The sequence below is a fragment of the Vipera ursinii genome, assembly GCF_947247035.1.
Source record: "Vipera ursinii genome assembly, chromosome: 1".
Taxonomy (NCBI): domain Eukaryota; kingdom Metazoa; phylum Chordata; class Lepidosauria; order Squamata; family Viperidae; genus Vipera; species Vipera ursinii.
This window is the reverse complement of record NC_139512.1, coordinates 180042678-180068159: the sequence shown is the minus strand read 5'-3', so window position 1 is coordinate 180068159 and position 25482 is coordinate 180042678. Positions and strand designations below refer to the sequence as shown.

The window sequence follows — 25482 nt, the reverse complement described above, 5'->3', positions numbered from 1 at the left end:
TGATAGATTGCCTTATGTATTTGAGATTCAGACTGAAAGCTGATAGGACACAATCATATATGTATATTTTCATATGATACCAGTTTGTAGTCTATGGCTGTCTCTGCCTTTTGTAAAATGTTTACTTTTTTTACAACATAAAACCTTTTTTGCAAAAGTTTACAAATTCCATTCAAGTCACACAAAATGGGATAAAATGTCATCCTTCCACCTACATTAATTTAAAACGGCTAGAAAGAGGAATGAAAGCAGGCTGACTTTTCATGAGTCATTTAACATATGATATATTCCAAAGTTATAACCAAATCCTAAAGTAAAAAAAAATTGAAACAAGGACTCGTCTCCAATCTCAGTTTCCTATCATATCCATTTTTAAAATTTAATAAATTCTGTAATTTTTCACTCATTTTTTTCATAATGATTTCTTCCATCAGTTCAAAGTAAAAGTATGAGCTACATAATGCAGAACTGCAGGTGGAGAAAGGGGCAGAGAAGGTTTTAGTGGATTAAGTATAAGGAAGGAATATTGAAAACATTTGCTTCTTAGCTAAGCAAAACTCTGGCAAGTGAGAACAGAGTGATAAAGAAGGCACTGCAAATATTCCCAAAATAAGGAAATGTGATTTTTACTAAATAAACCTACCTGTTTTTTATACTTGAGAAAAATGCTTGACATAAGTATGATTTATTTATTTATTTACTGTATTTATATTCTACCCAAAACAATTTTGGGTAGTGAACCACACAACTAGTGTATACAGTTAAAGACATAATATAATGTCCAAGCAGATTAAAATTAAATATTCAAGAAACACCAGTTTCAGACTAAAGGCTACATACCCACTGGGATAACACAGTTTTAATTTGCCTCCTCAGTGCAAAGAGGGAGGGAGATATCCTCCTTTTTCTGGGGTAAGATGTTCCGAAAACTAGGGTTCAACACTGAGAAGGCCTGTTGACTAATCCACTCACCATAGACCTTGTAGAGTATGGGGGAAACCCCGTTGGCCCCCTCTGAGCAGGTTCTATTCTGGCATGGTTTGTACAACATAATCTGGTGCAAGTGCTGTTAGGGGCTTTAATTCAAAGTGGTCACCAGCCCTTCAGTTGGACTCAAAAGTTAATAAGCAGCCAGGATAACAATTCCAGGGTAGATGCAATTCTACTGTAATGAGATTATCTTGTCAGGAGCCTTGCCAGTATGTGTTGAATTAGTTGTAGCTTCTGACTGACTCCCAAAGTAGTGTACATATATAATGAACAGGGCATGAGACGCTATTTCTAGACAGGTGCATAACTGTCATAGTAGCCAAAATTGAGGAAAGGCCCTCATTTATTTGATCAGGGTTAAGATAATGGGTTGCTATTTGGGAGGATATTTAACGGCTTCTTCATTAGGAATGGCCGATAATGGTTAATGCTGGTAACACTTAATTGTTTTTTGGAGTGGGACTGAACTTTCATTACTTGAAGAGATGAAAAGGTGTTTTTTTAAAATGGAAAGGAAGGATTCAGATTGGGTGTAATAGATATAATTTGTAATATTTATATTATTTCTAATAATCCTTGCTGGACTTTTACTGCTTAATAGAAATTGGAGCAAGGTATGGAATGAAGAGATGTTTGGTTGCGTTTTAAAAAATAATGATAAGTTGTTAACTGATTGTGCTTGGTAGGAATGAAGGGGGAGGATTCTTTTTCCATTTTTCTATTTCTGCTTGTTGGAAATCTGTGAACCCAATAAGCTTTGGGAAGAATTAATGTTTTGCATTCTTATTACCACTGTGTAAGCTTAAACGTGAGCTTTTATCAGTTCTCATTTGTGTCCACTTCTGGTTTTATGCCAGCATCATTCCAGGAATCTCTTCATTTCCCTTAGCTCATCATTAAACTATTCACTGTAGCAAATAAGGACAATGACCTTGCTGCAAATATGCATAAACTGTCACCTAGGCAAAAGGCTGAAACTTTTTATAAGCCCAGAGCAAAGAGATAATTTTTGGAAGCGACCCAGGTTAATGCCTGCCTAATTCACTGGGATATAAGAAAGGGGAAGAAGTGTAGCTCATCCAGACTTTCAAGACTCTGTAGTATACCAAATCTTAATAAACATTCTTTTAGCCTTCCTCCAGAGTCAATTTCCTGATTTGCTCTGTATGGTGGGGCTGACACTCACTGGGATTGGTAACTGGAGAGATGCCATACTGGCCAATTGTACTAAGTGCTCCAGACATCTCCAGATTCCACAGATTGACCAGGCATGAGACAAAACTACCCACCAAATTGTTGGGAATCCCCCCTCAGAGCTCTCTGGAAACCATCTGAATCCATTAAATGCCTTGGCGATCCAAAGTAATGGGTCTGCCACTCTTTCTGAGGTTCAAGGCAGCTGCAAATTGTACTTTGACAAGGAAGTTGTCTGACCATGGTAAAGAGCAACTAGCCTGTCATGCTTCCGATTAATAAGACAGATCGAAGTATACTGCATGATTGTTTATTTCAAAAAAGTCTATAATAATGAAAATGGAGCATCGGCACTCATGGGTGGATGCCATAATCTGAATTCTCCTCCCCTTGACATACATCATACAGAATTTCCCTCCCTTATTTACACATCATGAATCACATTTACCAATTAATTTAACACACTAAGTTTCACTTCCCTTCTGAAGGGCTATCCCTTATCTTGTCAAAACATCTGGGCTGCATTCCTCCCACACTTTAGTGATTCAAAACCAAACAGTTAAAGCAAAAGGCTGCCTCTTATATTGTCAGTGCAAAAACATGTCAATGTTTGCAGCATTGACATAGCCATCCAAATACGTTCAGATCATATCTCATCTGCACTAAACTAAAGACCAGGTCTGGTGTGTGCCCAAACATAAGCAGCAAGGCCACAATTACCTGTGATAAGCATGGAGGTCACAAACTTACAAATTATGCTGCAACCCTCCCCTGAGTATGGAGGTTGAAATCCCCCAGGAGCAACATCCTTGAAACTACTACCAGTCTAGAGACAATGTTGATATGCTCACGTTTAGAAGAAAAGATGGTGTTATCTGTTGATAAATATTGTCAAATACTGACACAGGAATTGAAGTGCACCTCACCCATCCAAAATCTGTTGCCTTTGATTTCTGTGTCATTTGGAATGCCCTTGAAAACAGTTAATCTGTGATATAGAAAAGTTAATGATTTGATTGGATGAATATGTGCTAAGCTTGTTGAGCCAGTTTGGTGGAATGGATAGTGCACCATGAAACAAATCAGGAGGCCATGAATTCTAGTCCTTCCCTTGGCACAAAGCCACTGGGTGACTTTGTGTGGGTCACTCTTTCTCAGTGTTAGGAAGCAGGCAAGGACAAATCACTTCTGAAAATTTGCCAAGAAAACTGCAGGGACTAGTCCAGGCAGGCACCAGGCATCAAAATAAATAAATAAATATATCTTAAGTTTGTAACCTGTAGTGGTTAAGGTGTTGGACTATGAGTGCAGAGAACCTGGTTCTTGTCTACCCTCGGCCCAGAAAGTCCCTGGATGACTTTGCTCTCTTAGGCCCAGTCTTCCTCAAAGCAGCAGTGTTGGGGGGGAATGGGAGGAGGAGTACCATATATGCTGCCTTGAGAATAGAAATGTGTGATATAACTGTAAATAAATGAATGTTTTGTTTTGTTGGAACATGTAATAAGATTGTGTATCAGTAGAAAGACATTTTTTCTTCAGACAATTATTTAAAGAAAATTTTGGTGTTGCTAAAATCTCAGGAGGATGTATGCCCCAATGCCTTTTGACAATGGAGTTTAAAGAATCTAAATGTGTCTGGTTATTAATTGTTGTAGTTCATTGCATAACTAAAGCAGAATCATATTATGAGATTTTTGAATATAAGTTAAATTTCATCCGGAAAAACTAGAGTAGATGCTTGATATGAAAAGAAATAGGAAGAGATTTGGTGGACCAATATGAGGCTGGTGGTTTCCACGTCATATAAGGAGAACATATACAAAATGCTTTATAGATGGCATCTCCCTCCGGCTAGACTTTCCAAAATGTTCCCCGGATTGTCGGCCGATTGTTGGAAGTGTGGTAAAGGGATTGGTACATACTATCACTTATAGTGGACATGTCCGGAAGTGGTTAGATATTGGATGAGGATCCAAAAATGGATAGAGGAAATCACAGGGTGTTTAGTTGATCTTAAACCAGAGACGTATCTGCTTGGCTCCAGGCCTGGAAATATTAAGAAGGAAATATGGTATTTGGTTTTACATATCTTAATGGCGGCAAGGATGGGGTATGCTCAATTTTGGAAGGCAAATCATACCCCGCCGGATGAAGTTATAATTAGGAGAATACTTGATTGTGCAGAAGCAGACACATTGACCAAGAAGTTGAAGGGTAAAGAAGAGACACCAGCATTTCTATCATGGAATAAATGGTATATTTGGATGGATAAAAGATTAAAGAAATGAGGGTGGCTTGGAGGTTGGTCAAAAATGAAGTGATATAGTCGTTGTTAATGAATAAGCTTTGGAGTTGAATAAGAGACTTAATGAGTGGAATATAATTGCTAGTTTAGAAGTAGATATAATGTGAAATTTTTGAAATGGTTTTCAATTTTTTGATTTCTTCATTTTTTGTATATTGTAAATGGGTTTTTTTGTCTGTGTTGGTGTATGGTGTGTTTTTAACACGAAATGTAAATAAAGATTCATTTATTAAAAAAAGGTTTTTTTGTTTGCTTAATTATTGTTTTATATTGTTATTTATTAATTGGTTGACTGAAATCTATTGTGGTAGTCCATACTTATGACTCATGTAGCGTGGCTATTTTGCATTGCCAGCCTAATTTGTAAGTATTCTGAGAAACAATCTTGTTTGAACGTGATACTAGTTTACCTCAATTGTACTCAATTTGCCACACTTTTTTCTTGTATGTTTTTACTAAAGAGCATTCAAAACACCATGCACTTTTTTATGTACAATTACTTTGGCTTCTACAACATAGTTATCTGTGGCAACCAGATAATCTTGTAAGAGTTCTACCTAAAAGTAGATGGAGAGTATATTTTAGGTTATCTTCGAGTGTCTTTGAGATTCTGTCTTTCTATGACCTCAAAGGGTGATTATTTAAACTGGAAAACATCCCTCAAGATAAGAAATGAGTGCAAGAACTAAATAAGGAATGGCTGGCTTTAGGGGACTAAGGCAAAAAAGCAAATTACAATAAAATAATTCTAGTATATCTCTCTGGTTTGATACAGGTATTTATTACGAATGGCTGGATGTCTGATTTGGTTATTGTTGTGGCTGTTACAAACCGTGAGTCCCGTTCCCCTGCTCATGGAATTAGCCTCTTCCTAGTAGAAAACGGTATGAAAGGCTTTGTCAAAGGACGTAAGCTTGAAAAAATAGGACTTAAAGCACAGGTGAGTCCTAGGTAATTGCTCTAATAAGTATGTGTAGTAAACTCAATGGAAATATATTTCAGTTATCATTGCATTAGATAGCAAGCTAGATATATTTGGCAGTTGGCTGCAGAAATCTGTAACCTAATCTTACAGTTCCCATAACAGTGTTTTTCACCTACTGAATTCCTGTGAGCTTTTTCTTGAATGTCATGGTTCCAACAGATGTTACTCTTCAAAGAACTTCGAGGCATTGTTTACCTTAAAGAATCTTTATTCAAATAACATGGCATCAGCACGTACATGGTCAAAGCCAAAATCTGAATTCTCCTCCCCTTGCACATAGTATCAAACACAATTCCCTCCTCTAATTAACAGTCATAAATCACATTCTCCAATTAGTTTGAAATGCAGGCTTTCCCTCCAGTTCTCCAACCTGCCATTTCTTATTATCTCTTATTTCAAAAGTCCCTGCTTTCACATACTATTACAATATTGTTATGTTTAACTAACTCCCATCACATTCCTCCTCCTCCCCCAGTATCATCTAATTCTAAAAGTAAAACATAGGAAAGAAAAAGGCTGCATCTCCATATGTTGTCAAAGTAAGAACATTCGATGTTAGCAGTGTTGACTGATAAGCCATGAAACCCAACAGGACTTCTCAGCTGGATCCAGTGGCAGGAAGTGTTCGCTTTGCCACATTCAAATACAGAAAAGAGTAGAAAGTAAGTGCACTCAAAAAGAAGTGCAGAATATTTATATCACTCAAAGGTGGAGGGTAAGGATTTGGGCTTCTGGGAAAATAAAAGTAGAGCTGCAGAAATAATTGCCTCACATCTTCCATGTCCTATTTATGATAAAATGAGATTTTTTTTCCACCCATCATTACAAGTCAACAGAATAAATACAAGGTGGAACAAACATTTATTTTCATTATTATATATTACTTAGGCCTTGGAATTTGTCTATGCTAAGTAGTCACTTTGATAAATAGTATCCTCCATTCATTTTAACTCATCTGTGGGCCCACAGTTCTTTAAGAGACAAGCATACAGGGTTAATAAGGAACACTGACAAATATATGACTTTGTTATTTAAAATTAGGACACGGCTGAGCTATTTTTTGAAGATGTCCGCTTGCCTGCCAGTGCGCTACTTGGCCAGGAGAACAAAGGCTTCTATTATCTAATGTCAGAGCTTCCTCAGGTAAGGCAGATGTGAAACCATACTGAGATATAAAATCACACTGAAGAATAACACAAAGGCATTATTTGTCATTGCAGCTATCTGCCAGCAACAGATTATGCTAGATGACATTTGATCTTCTATGCAAGATGTTAACAGCTATCACCTATTGATTTCCACGTGGAAATCTTGCACCCAGAATTGCACTGTTATTTTCTGTTGAGCTTTTAAGGCTTGAGTTTTTATATAACACATTGTAATATGCGAGGGAAAGATTTGAGGGATATACTTAGTAATGTTAATATTGTAATAATATATGTAGTCTTAAATCTCACTCCTGTTCTATAACTATTGTACAGATACTTTTAGAAGCAAATCCATTTTTACTAGGGCCTTCTATGTGAATCACTGCCTTAGTGCTCTCTTTGTGGACTTTAGTAATGGAAACATGAAGTCTGTGTAATGTCAGGAAGAGCTATTTCCCTGTCATTAGCTTTGAGGGAGAAGGAAATTGAAGGTTTAGGAGACTGCAGCTGAGCCTTTCTTAAGTCCAAAGCAAGGCATATTTTGCTCCTAGTAAAGCATACTTTTAAAACTCCAAAGGAGATGCTGATTTGTTTTAGCATTTTTTTCTCCTGTAGAATGTTTCCCCGCTCCCACTGCCCCAGGCCACAATTTCTGACACCAGTTTAAAATACCAAGTTATTGAAAACAGTTTAGAAGGGCCTTTTTCTGCTCAGCATCCACCAAAATAGAATTAATTCTTCAAAAGATTTCACTTAACTCAGTTCTATTTATATAGGCATTTGTCTACATTCTGTTATTGTTTTCCTGTCTCAAAATATTTTGCAGGGGAGGAGTATTATACTGGAATATTTCGATATGAGTCTTTCCTTTGGGAATATTATTTTCTGAATATGATTTATGTTTTTATGTAGAATACTAAGCATATCCAATAGTTCAAGCAGTTCATATACCTTTACACAGTAGCACTTGGTAGAGAGTCAAAGCACAAAGCTGAAACATATTATGTACACCTCAAGTCTGTTGGCTCCTCATACCTGACTTCCATATGCTGATCAAAACTTCTGCATACCATAATCACAGATTCATCTCTCAATTATTTTAGGACCAAAGCAAAATATGTCAATGTTGGGCTGTATAGTCATTAACCTACAGTACAAACAGACAGAATATCAGACTGATATCTTAAAAGAGTAGTATCAGTTAAGAGCAATTTTCAATTTTTCCACCATGCATAAAGACTATCTATTTTGACCCTGCTTAAAATGTATCTTGATATTACAGGCCAGAATATTAAATATTACAATTGCATCTGGAGTAAGTCAAATTATTTCAGAGCTTTTTTTTCCACAGTCTTACATTTAATATACCAGACACAAAAGTGTACTCAAAGCAGAAATTAAGATCTACAGTTGATGTAAGTACAAGGCTGATTTAGATCTATTTACATCTTTATAAACTAGAAAGGTTTATAAAGCCAGAAATGCAAGAACAAAGAGGAGGTATCTAACAGAAAAATGTATAGAGAAATAATATTTTTTCCATTTAATAATGAATATGTCTGAGAATGTCTTTCCCCCCCATAACTCACAAGGAAAGGCTCTTGATCGGTGATATAGCAATTTCTAGCTGTGAATTCATGTTTGAAGAAACAAGAAACTATGTTAAACAACGAAAAGCTTTTGGGAAAACAATTTCACATTTACAGGTGAGAACTTGAGAATATTTGTTTCCTCAGTAATATTTTTTAATTTAAAATTGTTTTGGGGTTTTTTTCCATTTGGGATGCAGACCTGGTTGCCTGATGATTTGATGAACAATCTATATCCAAAACTTGTATATTTCTTAGTGTGGCTGTAAATCTTTCTTTTGATTTCTAGCAGAGGGCTGCTATTATGGTTTCTAGGACTCCTGGGACTTTTTTTGTCCCAGGTATGCAGATTATATCCAGCTTTTTGTTCTTTTAGAAAGTGACTTGGAGACTTTCTCAGTTTATTCCTTAAAAACAAAAATGTTCGTATGAAGTGCATTGTTGTATCTGATCCTTAAGCTTTAGGCTAACAGTTAAAAATGTATAGATTGACTGCTGATATTTTTAAAGGAGGTTGAATGCCAGAATTATATCCTTTCTTTGCAAGCATGTCATAAATACATCCTGGTGCAGGTTATTGTAATTGCTGAAGGTGGAATTCTGTATTTATAATTCTGTATAATAAAATGTGCATTTTTAGATTTTTTAAGGATGGGGAAAAGATTTTAGTCCAGTTTATAACATCAACTTATAATATCAGTTATAATATCAAGCAATGGACTTGCTTTCTTTTACAAATTCCTGGCTTGGAAAAGCAGAAAAAAAATCCAATTTCAGAAATAATTAGTAGTTTTCAGACACTCCTGAGGTGTTCTTTGGGGAAATGAATATGGGAGGCAGCTGCACTTCTTTTTGAAACATGCTCAGTAAAAATATTTTTCAGAAGAAAAATGGATTACTACTTTTTGGTGAACTTGCTGGAGGGAAGATTGCATATTAAATAGGAAATACATTGAGTGACAAGGAGAATTGCTGGTCAGGACAACTTGGGAGAGGAGATGAGACTGAGCAGAGAGTAGCATGAGAAAACAGTGCTAGAGGGGAGTTGGATGGCAGACAAAAGCAGAGATGGGGGGAATTAACTGTGAAATTGCCCTTCATATGAAATTAATTCAATTTTCTGGGTATAATAGAAAAAAAAATAAACACTGATGTTCTTTTTAGGTACAAAGCCGATGTACTATCAAGATTAATTAGATATAAAATGCCTCTGTTCGTGATCAGTTTTACTGATCTGGCTAAAATTTACACTTGTAAAAGTTTTGTGTTTTTAAACTAAAGTTAAGGTAGGATTTTGAAAAAGGGGCATTACCGTTGGTGATAGTGAACAATACAACAGTCTTCATAGAGATAAAATCCTTCCACAATCTAACATATAACTAATACTGTATCTACTAAATTCGGAAAGAATTGTGGTGGGGTTCCATTCCCCACCAAATACAGGTAGTCCTTGACTTACAGTCATTCATTTAGTGGCTGATAGAAGTTACAGCAGCACTGAAAAAAATGATTTATGACTGTTTTTCACACTTAAAACCTTGGCAGCATCTCCAAGGTCATGTAATCAAAATTCAGATGCTTGCCAATTTATGACAGTTGCCGTATCCCAGGGTCATGTGATCAACTTTTATGACAAGTAAAGTCAATGGGGAAGCCATATTCACTTAACATTGTGTTACTAATTTAACAACTGCAGTGATTCACTTAACACGTGTGAAAATAGGCCAAACTCACTTAACTGTCTTGCTTAGCAATGAAAATTTTGGGCACAATTGTCGAGGACTACCTATAAATATTAAGGCTTAAATGTTTTTTACATACATAGTTTCAATATGATTAAAGTGTTAGTTTGCTTTGAGACAGTAAATATATTTTAAATTTTGAAGAATTTCTATGGATACTGTCTTTGAACATAAAAGACTATTTTTTGCAAAATATTCCCAACTATTACGGAGATATAATTGGAATGTTCATAATGTCTTGCAAGTATCGGAAGGTAATACATTTTATCTTTTCCTTTTCAATTGAAAGACTGTGCAACACAAGTTAGCGGAATTGAAAACACAGATTTGTGTAGGTCGGACATTTTTGGACAATTGTATTGATCTTCATTCACGGAAATGCCTGGATTCTGCTACTGCTTCAATGGCCAAATACTGGTATGTCTGTTGTCATATATATGTGCTCTAAATCTGAATAGTGACAATAAATATAATCTCATATTGTACTCGAGAATTGTAGGGACAAATACTTTCTGCAGAAAATTTAAATGGTTTACCCTATTTTCAGTTCTATTTTGTTGCTTTCACTCTGAACAATATGTATAAATAATTTTAAATGAGCACTCTTAGTTTTGCTTTAAACAAGATTTCATTAGAATCATAGCTGGAAGGAACTATAGAAATAATCCAGTCAATTCCCTGCTCACTGCAAAATCCATCAGAGCATCTCTAATAGATGACCACTCAGCTCTGTAGAAGAACTCTAGTGAATGAGAAATCATTATGTTGTTTGACAGCTTCTTTCATTGGCTGACAACTTGTTCACTGAAGAATTTCTTTCCGATGTCTAGTGTGAAATTTCTTCTTTGTTTTTACCTATTGGTTCTGGTCTGGCCCACTGGGGCAATGGAAAATAAATCCACTCCCTTTTCTGTAAGTTGACACTTCAGACATTTGAAGATTGCTTTCATATCTCCCTTGGCTGTCTATTCTATAGGTGAAATATATCCAGATTATTGAACTGACTCTGTTTGGTTTCCAGACTTTTCACCTTCTTGGTAGCCCTCCTCTGAACCTGTTCCAATTTGTCATTATTCTTTTTAAATTATGGTATCCAGAATTGCACTCAGTACTCCAAATGGGTCTGATCAGGGCAGTTGATCAAACTTGGTGACCTGTTTATGCATCCCAACATAGCATCTTTTTAGCAGCTGTATCTCAGTCCTAACCCATGTTTTATTTGATACCTTTGTAAAAGTTGAAATAGATTTCTTTCATTAATAAGGAAGCAGAACATGAAAACATAGGTTTGCTGACATGTACAGACATGACATTCTAAGTGGAGTTTATTAACATGCAGGTTGGGCCAATGGTCTCTCACATACACACACATAGACTGCTGAGGCTCATGAATTTAGTAAGCCCTCCTTGTTTTCCAGATAGATATGGCTAAACAAGACACCCAGCATTGGTCAACAGATGGGAAATAATTTGAAACACACACAAAACACTTTCAACTGAACACTGAAGCGCATCACGTTCTTTGGAATACAGATAGTCCTTGACATGACCATTCATTCAGTGACAGTTCAAAGTTACAATGGTGCTAAGCGAATGGTAGTTACAGTTGTCCCTGGAATTCTGGTTGTTCCAGCACCCCACAGTCTTGTGATTGTAATCTGGGCGCTTGGCAGTCCATTTGCTCTGACAACTGGTTGCCAAGTGCTCTGTGATAACATGATTACAATCTTTCCTTCTGGCTTCCCCAGAAAAATCAATGGGATAGCTGGCAGGGAAGGTTGCAAGTTGCTGGAGTAAATAACTCATCCACCTATGCACTTTCATCCAACAACTCCGTGCACATTTCTTGACTCTTTGGATACCTGAAAGGGTGTCATATAGGAAAGGCCAGAGCCTGTTGTTTATAGTTTAAAATGGCTTAGCGTGAATTAATGGATTTAAGTTACATGTTTGTATATTCCCGTGGAATGTTAAGAAAAAAATGCTAACCATATGAGTAGGGGCGGTGGTTTCTATATATTGTGTTCAAGCTGAAGCTCCAAAGTCATTTGTTGTGAATTAAGATTCCTGCACAAAACAGAAGGAAAGGACCTCAATGATTCCTTCCATCTTTGTGGATGTTAGTTTTACTGCAGGAAAACAAAAGATTAGCAAGTTGGAGGGGAGAATTAAAACTGTAAGGTACAAAAATATGGAGTACAGTATGATGTTTTTGCTGGCTATTTCATAGTATATAGACATTTTGATATCTACATAATGCCATCCAGAATAGCATCTGTAATATCTAAAAATATTGCATTAGATAAAGAATAGCAGTTTCTGTGATATTTATTGGTTTGGAGAAATGCATTATCCCTAAAAAACAATTTGATACCATGATTAATGGTTTATCTTAAACACATCATTTATTACATTTTAACTATATTTTTAATTATTTTTTAAATATGATTATCAGTTTTTAAGAAGAGATTGGACAGTCATTTGCCCAGAATGATATAGGATTTTCTGCTCAAGCAGGGGGTTAGACTAGAAAATCTCCAAGGTCTCTTCCAGCTCCATTATGCTGTTATATTATAAACTCATGTTAAAAAGCAGGAATAATTCAGGCTACATGCCCAGAATGCAATGCAAAGTTGTGAATTATTTTTTTTAAATAAAATATTTTGAGGGCCTTTATGTGTAGGATACTACATTGATTTAGTGTTCTGCATTGATTTTAAAGAGGGATGATTAATTGGCAGGCTTTCAGTTGAACTTTATTATTAGCTGATTTCCTAGGAAAGATTTTGTTGACAAAAGAGTCTATATTCTAAATGATTCTTGGGGAAAAATGACTATCATATTAAAAGTTTGAATTCTATAGCAATGCAAAATGAACGAACTAAACATTTCTCGGATCCATTATTAAATTAATGGAAAAAATAGTTATTTAACAATGTGTTAAATACAATATATATATATATATATATATATCAATCACACACACTGCACATATATACACAGGTAGAATTTTTCTTAAATCTGACTGGAAAAGCAGTCCATCATTACATAAGACAGCTTTACCTAAATTCCTTACAGTTCAGTTTTTCATTAGCCAGAAACAGCTATTGGAATTTTTTGCTGTTACATATTAACATATGTTTCACCAAAAGAAAACATCCAAGGAAATACTGTGTACTGATGCCAGATTAAATTAACTACATGGGTAAAAGAAGTGAGATGTAAGATTAAGAGAAAGAGCAAAACACTTTTCTTGAGATGTTTGTCTCTTATAAATTAATATTGTACTGAAGCACCCGACAGAAAAGCAATTATAGTTTAAAAGGAAATCATTCATCTGTCTGCAGTTGTACATACCTGTTTAATTGTACTTCCAGCAATATGCAGAACGCTTATTTATGGCTGTACCTATATATATTTTGGGTATTGCCATTCATGACATGCTTATCTTGCTCTCCAATGTAATCTTCAAAGTATCTTTCTTAAAGTTGTTTCTCTTTTGAATTTGATTTTAGCTATATATTCATATAGTGCTGTGGAGATTTTATTACTAAATAGAAAATTTACTTGGTATAGATAATTTTTCCATACTTTAAACTGATGTAGAAAACATTTTCAGTAGAAGATAAACCAATTTTTTGTATTGAACATTTATGTATAATGAACATCTTGCTAAATTTAAACCTACATTTAAAAGCCTTTTGTTCAGTTGCTATTGCTAAAATGGGATTTTAAATCATATAAATTTTTGCATGATTGCTAAAATATTTTTGCTAGCTGTTAAAACTTGGCAGCTAGATAAATGGAAGTGATAATTTCAACTAGTTTCTGAAACATAACAATTCAAATAGTTTTGAAATAGATTTATCTATCTATACTTTAAGGGCTTCTGATCTCCAAAACAATGTGGCTACTCAGTGTGTGCAGCTTCATGGAGGATGGGGATATATGTGGGAATACCCAATTGCAAAGTAAGTTACTCTTTTTATTTTGTTAGCCATGCAGTTTAGTTGAACAAATTGAGCATAAATACTTCAGGAATCTTTTACTTTTCCAGTCAGCTTACCTCATACAGTGTGAGCAGCAAGCTCAGGTTTTTATTGCAGTTAGATTTTCAGGTAGTATGAACTTCCCTTTACATTTTGTCTTTTTAGTAAGCAGCAAATGTGAATCTTACCTCCTTTCTTTTTTCTCCATGAGCTTTAATAATTATACTTGTCATCTTTATTCCCAGGAAGCTTAGGGCCATATAGATTTTAGAAATACAGGGAGTGCAGAATTATTAGGCAAATGAGTATTTTGACCACATCATCCTCTTTATGCATGTTGTCTTACTCCAAGCTGTATAGGCTCGAAAGCCTACTACCAATTAAGCATATTAGGTGATGTGCATCTCTGTAATGAGAAGGGGTGTGGTCTAATGACATCAACACCCTGTATCAGGTGTGCATAATTATTAGGCAACTTCCTTTCCTTTGGCAAAATGGGTCAAAAGAAGGACTTGACAGGCTCAGAAAAGTCAAAAATAGTGAGATATCTTGCAGAGGGATGCAGCACTCTTAAAATTGCAAAGCTTCTGAAGCGTGATCATCGAACAATCAAGCGTTTCATTCAAAATAGTCAACAGGGTCGCAAGAAGCGTGTGGAGAAACCAAGGCGCAAAATAACTGCCCATGAACTGAGAAAAGTCAAGCGTGCAGCTGCCAAGATGCCACTTGCCACCAGTTTGGCCATATTTCAGAGCTGCAACATCACTGGAGTGCCCAAAAGCACAAGGTGTGCAATACTCAGAGACATGGCCAAGGTAAGAAAGGCTGAAAGACGACCACCACTGAACAAGACACACAAGCTGAAACGTCAAGACTGGGCCAAGAAATATCTCAAGACTGATTTTTCTAAGGTTTTATGGACTGATGAAATGAGAGTGAGTCTTGATGGGCCAGATGGATGGGCCCGTGGCTGGATTGGTAAAGGGCAGAGAGCTCCAGTCCGACTCAGACGCCAGCAAGGTGGAGGTGGAGTACTGGTTTGGGCTGGTATCATCAAAGATGAGCTTGTGGGGCCTTTTCGGGTTGAGGATGGAGTCAAGCTCAACTCCCAGTCCTACTGCCAGTTTCTGGAAGACACCTTCTTCAAGCAGTGGTACAGGAAGAAGTCTGCATCCTTCAAGAAAAACATGATTTTCATGCAGGACAATGCTCCATCACACGCGTCCAAGTACTCCACAGCGTGGCTGGCAAGAAAGGGTATAAAAGAAGGAAATCTAATGACATGGCCTCCTTGTTCACCTGATCTGAACCCCATTGAGAACCTGTGGTCCATCATCAAATGTGAGATTTACAAGGAGGGAAAACAGTACACCTCTCTGAACAGTGTCTGGGAGGCTGTGGTTGCTGCTGCACGCAATGTTGATGGTGAACAGATCAAAACACTGACAGAATCCATGGATGGCAGGCTTTTGAGTGTCCTTGCAAAGAAAGGTGGCTATATTGGTCACTGATTTGTTTTTGTTATGTTTTTGAATGTCAGAAATGTATATTTGTGAATGTTGAGATGTTATATTGGTTTCACTGGTAAAAATAAATAATTGAAATGGGTATATATTTGTTTTTTGTTAAGTTGCCTAATAATTATGCACAGTAATAGTCACCTGCACACACAGATATCCCCCTAAAATAGCTATAACTAAAAACAAACTAAAAACTACTTCCAAAAATATTCAGCTTTGATATTAATGAGTTTTTTGGGTTCATTGAGAACATGGTTGTTGTTCAATAATAAAATTAATCCTCAAAAATACAACTTGCCTAATAATTCTGCACTCCCTGTATTATGGAAAACAAGGTTGCAGAAACTTTAAAATTTGCATTTCACATTATCGTAAAAGCTACCAATCACCATTAATAAGGTCATCATTAAGATTATTTCTTGGTAGGAAAAGGTATATCCTATGACATAAGATATTTCTATTTATTAGTATTAGTATGCTTAATTCATATGCTTCATTATCTTTTTTCCCCCAGATCTTTTGTGGATTCTCGTGTTCAGCCAATTTATGGTGGTACCAACGAAATAATGAAAGAGCTCATTGCAAGAGATATTGTAAGCAACAGTTAGATGCAGTTCCATTTTACCTGATAGAAAACTAAATTTCATGAAAACAAAATCCCAGCATATGACTAACAGAAGAAATGGCATAATCTTTTAAAAGTTGTAAAGCATGAATAACAAAACCTTTTTCTCAGGTTGACCTTGAATGTTCAGTATTAAATCACTGATGATAAAAATTCATATTGAACAATGCAAAACACTATGTTGTATTTTTAACAATTCTCAAACTTCTGAAGTTACTCTGGATGCAATGTACTGTGACCATACATTCAAAATTAACACGCTACCTATTAGAGAAATTTTGGGTGCCAGAGGAAATGCCAACTCTAGAAACTTACATAATGGATTTTTTTTCAAAATAATAGAATGTGAATTTACTTCTAATACATTTTCTTTTTAAAATATTTTTAAAATATTGCTGTCGTTTCTGATGAACTCTTCAAAGAACTCTGAGGCATTATTTACCTTAAAAGTCTTTAATAGACTATATGACTATGTACTCAAATTAAACATAATACAACACAAAAGAATCTAATGAAAGGAGCCAGTCCTTTTAGCATGGTGCAACTGAATGGCTGAACTATAATTCCCTGACACTGTTTAACCATAATTTATTGAATAAATGAGAATTTGTTGGATTTGTGTGTTTAACCTTATTCCACAACAACAGATTGAATTCATATAACAAACCAGAATCAAGCCATATTATGAATTAGTGGAATATATGAACTCAGGCAATGTGACAACCATACAGAACAGACTTATAAAGTTTAAGAAAAATGTAGAGGCCTCCAAATTAGAGTACATCTGTTCAGCATTAATTTTATTCTATTATCCACTTCATGATGTTTCATAATCTTATGTATCGTATTCTGTGATGTAATAACAAAAGCTGTTAAGGCACCATAATGTTGCCCAAAACCTGACTCCATGCCAAGTACCATATAGATAGAATTCAGGTTTTCTATCCCCAAAAGAGCCTCCTGTGAAATTTCATTTGCACAAATTCGGAACTGGTGATAAAAATAAACCCTCCTTCATAATTTCATCAAGGGTCACTAGGAAAGTGGGGCTTTGTTGTTAAAGTATCGGCAATACTTTGATAAAGCCAAAATCCAGATTCCCCTCCCCTGAGCACAATAATATTAAGGCATAGTTCCCTCCTTTGCTTAACCATCATAAATCACATTCTCCAATTAGGTACGTTTTCCCTCAGCTTAACCCGGTATGGCAAGGACAACTAATCTTGAAAACAGCATCACTTCCCACTTGCAGGTGACAGATCTCCCAATAGAAATTGGAAAGGAAAATTTGTTCTCCATTGTTTGGCATTTCAGTTGTTTAGAATTTCTCAAAGATAATATGTAGGGGCTCAGCCATACCTTAGACCACGGGTCGGCAACCCGTGGCTCCGGAGCCGCATGCGGCTCTTTGAGCCATCTCCTGCGGCTCCCAGTTGCCCGGTGCACGCGCACCTCTTCTAACGGGCAGTGGTGTGCGCGCACCTCTCCAAATGGAGAGTGGCACCGCCCGTTTAGAGAGGTGCGCGCGCTGCTGTGGCCCATTTGCAGAGCTGCCGCCTTCAGAGGAACGCGGCCGCCTGCAAACAGGCCGCGGCAGCTTTCCCAAGGGACGGCGCCACTGCCTGTTCCGAGAGGTGCGCGCGTCCCGGGAGTTCTTTTTATAGCCACAAAGCAGCAGGAAAGTTCAGAGTAGGCGCGGTTGGGCCTCTCAGCGCTACCCTTCACATAGTTGCACACAGAGGTCCCCTTTTTCTGCTTGGGAGAATGCGAGGCTTCGGTGACCGAGGCCGCGATCACGGCGGGTAAAGAAAAGGGAATCGGGCTTCTTTCAACAGTTTGTCGTATCTCTGCTAGCCCCTCCACCCAGTCTCGCCCCTTGTGTTCTTTCTGCTGCGTGGGAGGCAGAAATACTGGGGCAGCCAGTATTTAGCTGATCGTGCTAAATTTCTGCCTTTCTCGTAGTTATTAAAGCATCGAATGGCACCAAGAAGAGGGGTGGGATTCTGCCATTTTGTCGAAATGGGGAAATGTCAAAGTTGGGGAGCAAGTTCCTCAGAACTCTCCGGGACTTTTTAAATTAATCAGCACAATACTAGGTTGTGTAGAGAGCTGATGCAATGGAGGAGGGCTGCCAGTTTGTAAGGTTTGGGCTTTTATGTCGTGGGGAAAAGAGCACTTTAACAACAGGATCTTCTAAAGAAAAAACAAAAGGCTCACGCTCTGTGTTGCTTTTCTTTCTCCCTGTATTTCTAAGATTATGGAAGCTTTGCCAGAAAATTTTATGCGGGTGGTTGAAAGATGGCATCACAATAAGGAGGTGACCATTTGACTGGGTGCCAGATTAATGTCGGCTCTGCAAACGGGCCGTCGCCGCCGCACAACCGGTTCCATCACACATAAAAAAGTGGCAACCGCGCGTGTCCGCGCACGTGCAAGAAACAGAACATTTTGCGCATGCGCAAAACATTTTTTTGCGCATGCATGGACACACGCATGCGGCTCCCACTTTTTTTATGTGTGATGGAACCGGTTCCCAGTGGCTCTTTTGCTTTTTCAGGTTGCCGACCCCTGCCTTAGACAGTCTGGAATGCAATTCATTTCGATCTGAAAAAAACAGTAAAGTAATATTTCCTGATTCTGTCAGTCTTAGATGTCAATCTTACCCTGTTCATAATTTCCTGTTGGAACATAAACATTTTGGAGGGAAAACTGAAAAAAATCAGGAATTGAGTAATCTTGTATTTTATTACATGTTAGCAGTTTATTGTCTTCACTGAGTAGCTGGTACACAGATTCCTTTTATTCTGAACATACAGTATCCAAAGAAGCCATTTTGGTTAGGTTTAGCATCCTTTTTTAACCTTGGCTAAGGTTAATTTCCTGATATCAGTCCTACAGTTTGGACAATCTCTCTGTTCTCTTCACTTGTAACCTGATATTATTTCTGTTTTGTGTATGAGTCCTTTTTATGTTCAGATTTTCATTAAGCTGTTTTGGATTGTCACATTGGCGTCTTCTGTTATCCCTTTCTCATCTCATTGAACTTTTAAAACCTCCTTGGTTAGGAACTATCATTTATGTCTATTTTTCCCCCATTATGTTCCTATGTCATGGGATCTACTTTTATTTTTTAGGATTTCTGCAGAGATGGTCAACAAAGTCAAAAAATGGCAAGTGCAACTGGGCAATTTAATGTTAATCACAAACAGCATGGACATAACAAAGGATGGTGCTTTAATCACCTAGTTTGGACCACCATTTTGATTTTATTGACTGAGCTGTACATGTCTCTGGTCTTATTGCTTGAGTTTAAGTTTCATTTTTAAAAAGTACAGCATATGATACTCAGTTTTAGATTACCTCAAAATCAAGACCTCTAGTATTACTGTCCTCCAAAATGCCCATTACTTTTGCTTCCTCAGCTAAGCTCATTCTCTTGTGCTTTCCTCTGTGCTCTGAAGAAAATTGCCAAGTTGGGATCTTGTATAAAAACCATGCCTAATAGAGTTGTTTTCAGAAAATATATCAGGATAGCTAAAATTTTGCGGCAGTACTTCATGCTTCTTTGAAAGATGAATGCATCCTACTCACATTAGCACATAAAAGACCACAATTAATGTGGCATACGTTTTTATGGATATGATGGATTTTTCAGATTTAAAAATGCCCCAGGACTATTGCTTTCAATGACATTTGTTAGTCTGTTTCCTAATACTATTCCTACAATTCTGCAATTATTTCTTTATCAGCAGGGAACTACCATATCCCTTTTCTGTTTCATCAAATAGCTGGGATGCTATCTCTGTTCTTTACAGGTTAAGTTCAAAGTACTCTCCAAGAATATTGTATCTAGAAATGGTGGTGCTACAATCTGGGTGCTCCAGAACTGCACATTGCTATCAAAGCTGTTGATTAAAAAAAATGTCGGTCATGGAGTTTTCATTACTATTACGGTACCCCTCCAGCGTTTTTGAAGGAGCCAGAAAAGTGTTCAGTCAGTAGCATTTAAGGATGTCCTTAAATGTGAAACAACGGAAGAGCAACGGACCAATGCTGCTATTTGGGATAGATTTGGCTACGATGTTAAGCGTTTAACTACGTCCGCTCAGTACCCTCCTAATCCTCGAATGCGCAGCTCCAGCGCGTAATCAAACCGAGAAGGGAAAAGTCGGGAGAAGCGCCGGACGGGGCTCAAGTTCGAAACTGACTCCGAAGCGATCGGCTGGGTTCCCTGGCAGAATCCCGAAGACCCGCCGCTGTGTGCTTTGCATAGGCCCGCCTTCCTTGGCTTTTCATTGGCTGGCTTAGGCGGCCGAGTCCAAGCGGAGGCCTCGGTTGCCCCGCCCAAACGCCCGCCCGCCCGCTCGCTCCTGCCTGTTTGCTGCTGAGGCAACTTACTTGGACTGGAGCGGCTGTTTGGAAAAGCGAGAATTGAGTGGAGCCAAGTGGGATGGGAGGGACGAGGGAGGCGTCGCCGCCGCTGCTTTTGTTTTGGGGAAGCGAACGGGACTCTGTGCGAAATTGAAGCAACAGGAGGAAGAGAAGCAGCCCGCCAACGGACGGACGGAGTTGGCAGGCAAGTCGGTGCTTGGGGAGAGGTGCAGGCGGAGGCTGTTGTTTTTCACGGTTGCCTCAGGAATTTGGGAAGAGGCGGTTGATTCCCGGCGGCCTTCTCCTCCCTCCCCCCACCCCGCCCGCCTTCGCTGGGACGCGCGAGGGCAAGCGCAAACGACCCCTGAGGCAGCCGTAGAGTTCTGAGCAGCGCCGTAACGGCACCGAAGCGAAGAGAGGACGGAGGCGGTAAGGAGGCGGGGGACGGGAGGCGGGATTGGGGAGGACGCCGGCCGGGGTGTGGGTGGAGGTGAGGGCGTGGCGGCGCCCAAGGAATGTGTGAGGAGAGGGGCCCGATGGGGGGGAGGAGGAGGAGGAGGAGGAGGAGGGCTGCAGCCTCGCGCCCTGGGGTTGGATGGAGGCGGGGCGGAGAAAGAGCCGCCATGCGGGGGCGCGAGGGAGGGGGGGCCGTTTTTTACGATGAGGCAGAAGGAGATGTGGGGACAGCCTGCCAAGAATGCACCTCAGGTTCGGGAAGCAGTGTTAGTTCTCGTAATTTAGAAGAGTCTACAGGGCGGTGTGTGTCTGTGTGTGTGTGTGGGGGGGGGGGTCAGATCTGATTCAACTCGATCTTGGCTACGGGAAAGAGGGAACTTAACAAGTTCAGGTGATGGTCAGCCGAAGCCTATTTCTGTTTGACTGAAGTTATCTGTCTTCATAAGTACCGTAGTAACGGGATGTATAAAATTCGATGTTTTGCTGCTGTTTGAAAATAGATTCAGCGGACTCTTAAACACAGCCTAATAAAAGAGCTATCCACCAGCTTTTCAGCTAACAAAATTTTGTTGTTGTTAGTTGCGAAGTCGTGTCCGACCCATCGCGACCCTATGGACAATGTTCCTCCAGGCCTTCCTTTCCTCTACCATCTTCTGGAGTCCATTTAAGCTCACACCTACTGCTTCAGTGACTCCATCCAGCCACCTCATTCTCTGTCATCCCCTTCTTCTATTGCCCTCAACCTTTCCCAGCATTAGGCTCTTCTCCAGTGAGTCCTTCCTTCTCATTAGGTGGCCAAAGTATTTGAGTTTTAGCTTCAGGATCTGGCCTTCTAAAGAGCAGTCAGGGTTGATCTCCTCTAGGACTGACTGGTTTGATCACCTTGCAGTCCAAGGGACTCGCAGGAGTCTTCTCCAGCACCAGAGTTCAAAGGCTTCAATTCTTTGGCGCTCAGCCTTTCTTATGGTCCAGCTTTCACTGCCATACATTGCAACTGGGAAGACCATAGCCTTGACTATACGCACTTTTGTTGACAGGGTGATGTCTCTGCTTTTTAGTGTGCTGTCTAGATTTGCCTTGGCTTTCCTCCCCAGAAGCAAGCGTCTTTTAATTTCTTGGCTGCAGTGATCTTGGAGCCCAGGAAAATAAAATCTGTCACTACCTCCATTTCTTCCCCATCTATTTGCCAGGAATTGAGAGGGCCAGATGCCATGATCTTGGTTTTCTTAATGTTTAGTTTCAATCCAAGTTTTGCACTCTCCTTCTTCACTCGCAACAAGAGGCTCTTTAGTTCCTCTTCGCTTTCTGCCATTAGAATGGTATCATCTGCATATCTTAGGTTGTTGATGTTTCTTCCGGCAATCTTAATTCCAACTTTTGATTCATCTAGCCCTGCCTTTCTCATGATGTGCTCTGCATATAAGTTAAATAGGCAGGGTGACAGTATACAGCCTTGCCGGACTCCTTTCCCAATTTTGAACCAATCAGTGGTTCTGTGTCCAGTTCTCACTGTTGCTTCTTGGCCTGCATATAGGTTTCTAGCTAACAAAATACTTGCATATAATATTCTGCCCCTGCTTGTATACACGTTGCCCTCATTTACGGACAGGAATTGGTGGATTCCTCCCAGCTTTGTCCCCCTCCAACAAATATCACCAACTCGTGGGAAAATATCCTGCATCCCATCTCCTTGATATGAGATTGAGCTGGGGTTGGCAAGGGAGGTAAGGTTTGAAAGATGGCTAAAATGATTGATTAACCAACTGTTAAAAATTCAGATTTGTTCGAGTGAGTTAGGTTGAAAGGGAGCCTGTCATCTGCTAGGTTCCTTCTGGTTGCTGGTTTAGTGTGCAAAAAGAGTTGTCCCATGAAGCAGCACAAAGAAGACTACTCTCCTTACACACTGTAGTCTCTGTCACCATTGCTGACCAGCTTCCTATTTGGACCGGTCTAGCTTTCCAAACTGGAGATTGGCTCAGAGTCCCTGTGGATATAGGGAGAGAACACAGTTTGAAAGAACCAGGCTGTCCTAGTGTTCAAATAGTGGTTTTGGAACAGAACACCAAGGATCAAAAGAGAGGGTATTTCTGAACCAACCTTATTGACTTAACAAAATATCACATGACTTGCCATTAACAGTTATTGATGAGTTATGCCAGAGTAAGAGCCAAACTAATGTCAAGGTACAGGGGGAAAGACTACTTTTAACACCATTGTAACTAAGGATGTTTTAAGGCTTCTGTAGGCATAGACTGGGAGCCAGATGAAGACAAAGCAGAAAAAAAGAGATTGCTGTTGCATATCTGGGGCACGGATAGATAGTACATGTAGCCTGTGAATATTCTACAAATGACAATTCACATTTAATTTAAACTAGATAACTGCTTGGTTATTATTTCAGAGATATTTTCTTGCATAAACAGAAACAGAATGATTATAAGTAGGCAAAAAGAAAAAGCATTGCAAGCTGGAGGGGGGGGGGCGCTTTTGGACTTCCTGCCAGCTTCACCATTGAAACTCGCAGCGTGTCAGAAATGTCTTTTCTCCTTTCTTCCTTATTCGCTTCATTCTCTTCCATCCTTCCTCCTTCTCTTCCTCCCTCCCTTTCTTGTCTTCCTCTCTCCCTGTTTACTGTTTATTTTACCAGGGGAAAGGATAGAGTGATCTTGGTATATAATTTTTCTTAAGATTTTGAAAATTCCTAAGATGAGAAAAATATGTTTTGTGTTTACATGTGTTTTCAGTATATTGACACAAAATATTGACTGACATATTGTTCTCTAAGTGTGTATCTGAAAACAAACTTATCCAACTAAGATGAAAATGACAAATATTCTGAAAAAGACAATAAATCTAAAAATGTGTAAGAAGAAAAAAATAATTTTCCAGAAGTAAATCAGTGTTCAATTGGATTTTTTAATTTGTTAGAGTCATATTGCTAATAACACAATATCTCTTAGGTTCAAATTTCAGCTTTTATATTCTTCCCAAAAGGGAAATTCGATTATTCTGGAAACATTGAATATCCATACACTTTATGCCATCATGCTTAGCAAATACAGTGAAAATAATAATAGCATATATTATGTGCTAAAATGTGATTATTTGTTGAATGAATTGATTTCCCTATCTGTTATTCTAGTTCAATAGGTAACTTGCTGGATATGTGACTTGAATTTACCTTAAAATATGGGTCTTGTTAATTATCCAATGCGATAATGTTGTCTTGAATTACCGTATTTTCCGGCGTATAAGACGACTTTTTAACCCATGAAAATCACCTCAAAAGTTGAGGGGTCGTCTTATACGCCGAGTCATCTTATACGCCGGAAAAACACCTCTCGCATCTTTTATCTTTTCTTCTGGGCGGCGGGATCGCTGGGTGAATGGAGGTAGGCATGGTGACCTGTGGTAAAGTGGCTGACGGTGAACGGCGAAGGAGGGCAAACTCATCAGCTTCTGGGGCGGCTACTGCAGCTGCCGCCATTGCTCTCTCTAGGACTGGCCATGCTAGTGCCTCCAATGCTGGCCGTCAGGTCCCCGATGAGAGGAGGGGCAGGCAGTCCCCAGAGGCGCCCCGCTCGACCGTAGGAAGGGAGCACCTTTGCTCCCACCGAGGCACCGCCTGACTCGCGCCGATCAGAAGAATTGCTTGCCCGGTCACGGAGTGCAGAACTGAGAGCAGCAGCGCACCAGGCGAGAGAGCTCAGAGAAAAGAAGGCGAGGCGCCCATTTGGCGGGGAAGGAGCAAAGCTGGGCAAATCACAGACAAGGCGGAGCAGAGAAACATTACAGGGGAAAAGGGGGCGGGGTTTAAAAGGCAAGGCGGGCAGGACGTGGAGACGTTCTGCAGTTAGAAGTAACGAAGGAGCCTCCGGGTGCTTTCTGGATCGGATTGTGCAAACTGAGCGTGCCACTACAGTCCTCGTGTTTCCCAGGGTTGCCTGTCGTGCCAGAGGTATTTCCTGTAGCCCCAGATTCTTTAGCTCCCCACTTTCCTTAATTCGGGCGAATTTTGTGCTCCGTGGAGAAACATTAATACGCAAATGCCGTTTGTTTAACCGCGCAAAACTCGGGGGAAACCTTGGTATTTGGGAACGGAAAGGCTTAAGCCTTTTCATTTCTGTTTTATGCACGGGCTGGGAGGGTCACGAAGTTTACCTCTTTTATTTTAGCAACATCGTGGCACTTATAAAAAAAGGGTACTAACGCTAAACGAGTTGTTAATATGCAGATTATGTGCCAGGAAGTGCAATATTGAGTTATTAGCCCAAACCCTATAATTTAACATGAAAAGTAGGGGGTCGTCTTATACGCCGGGTCACCTTATACGCCGGAAAATACGGTAGTATTTTTATTTATGTATATGTGCTAGATGTCAGCACTCCTACAAGGGTTAAAATAGATATCTATCAACTTACTACCCAACCTCCTTAAGTAAAATTCCATAGTTAGATCTGACAAATGTTTGTCTTCAATCTGCCTTTAACATATCAGGTAGTGTTTGCCAATGTATGTAAAAAATAATATAATAGTTATAACTGTAAATTAATTGTATTTGATTTATG

At 38.9% G+C, this 25482-nt stretch overlaps 2 protein-coding genes across 6 annotated transcripts in view; both read left to right on the top strand.

Moving 5' to 3' along the window:
• The window catches only part of ACADL (acyl-CoA dehydrogenase long chain), a 34970-nt gene extending 18285 nt beyond the window's left edge, over nt 1-16685 (top strand). For 2 of the 3 annotated variants that reach the window (XM_083354743.1, XM_083354744.1), the window contains exons 6-11: nt 5265-5429; nt 6516-6617; nt 8215-8328; nt 10243-10370; nt 13838-13924; nt 15977-16685. In XM_083354743.1, coding sequence (XP_083210869.1) covers nt 5265-5429; nt 6516-6617; nt 8215-8328; nt 10243-10370; nt 13838-13924; nt 15977-16070 — 690 coding nt within the window. In that variant the 3' untranslated portion in view covers nt 16071-16685. The remainder of the gene's footprint in view (nt 1-5264; nt 5430-6515; nt 6618-8214; nt 8329-10242; nt 10371-13837; nt 13925-15976) is intronic. The other variant, XM_083354745.1, reaches the window with a different exon arrangement.
• A 3806-nt stretch (nt 16686-20491) lies between these two features.
• KANSL1L (KAT8 regulatory NSL complex subunit 1 like) overlaps nt 20492-25482 on the top strand; it is a 70062-nt gene continuing 65071 nt past the window's right edge. For all 3 annotated transcript variants that reach the window (XR_014491422.1, XM_083354451.1, XM_083354453.1), the window contains exon 1: nt 20492-20887. The gene's annotated coding sequence lies outside the window, so the exon portion shown is untranslated. The remainder of the gene's footprint in view (nt 20888-25482) is intronic.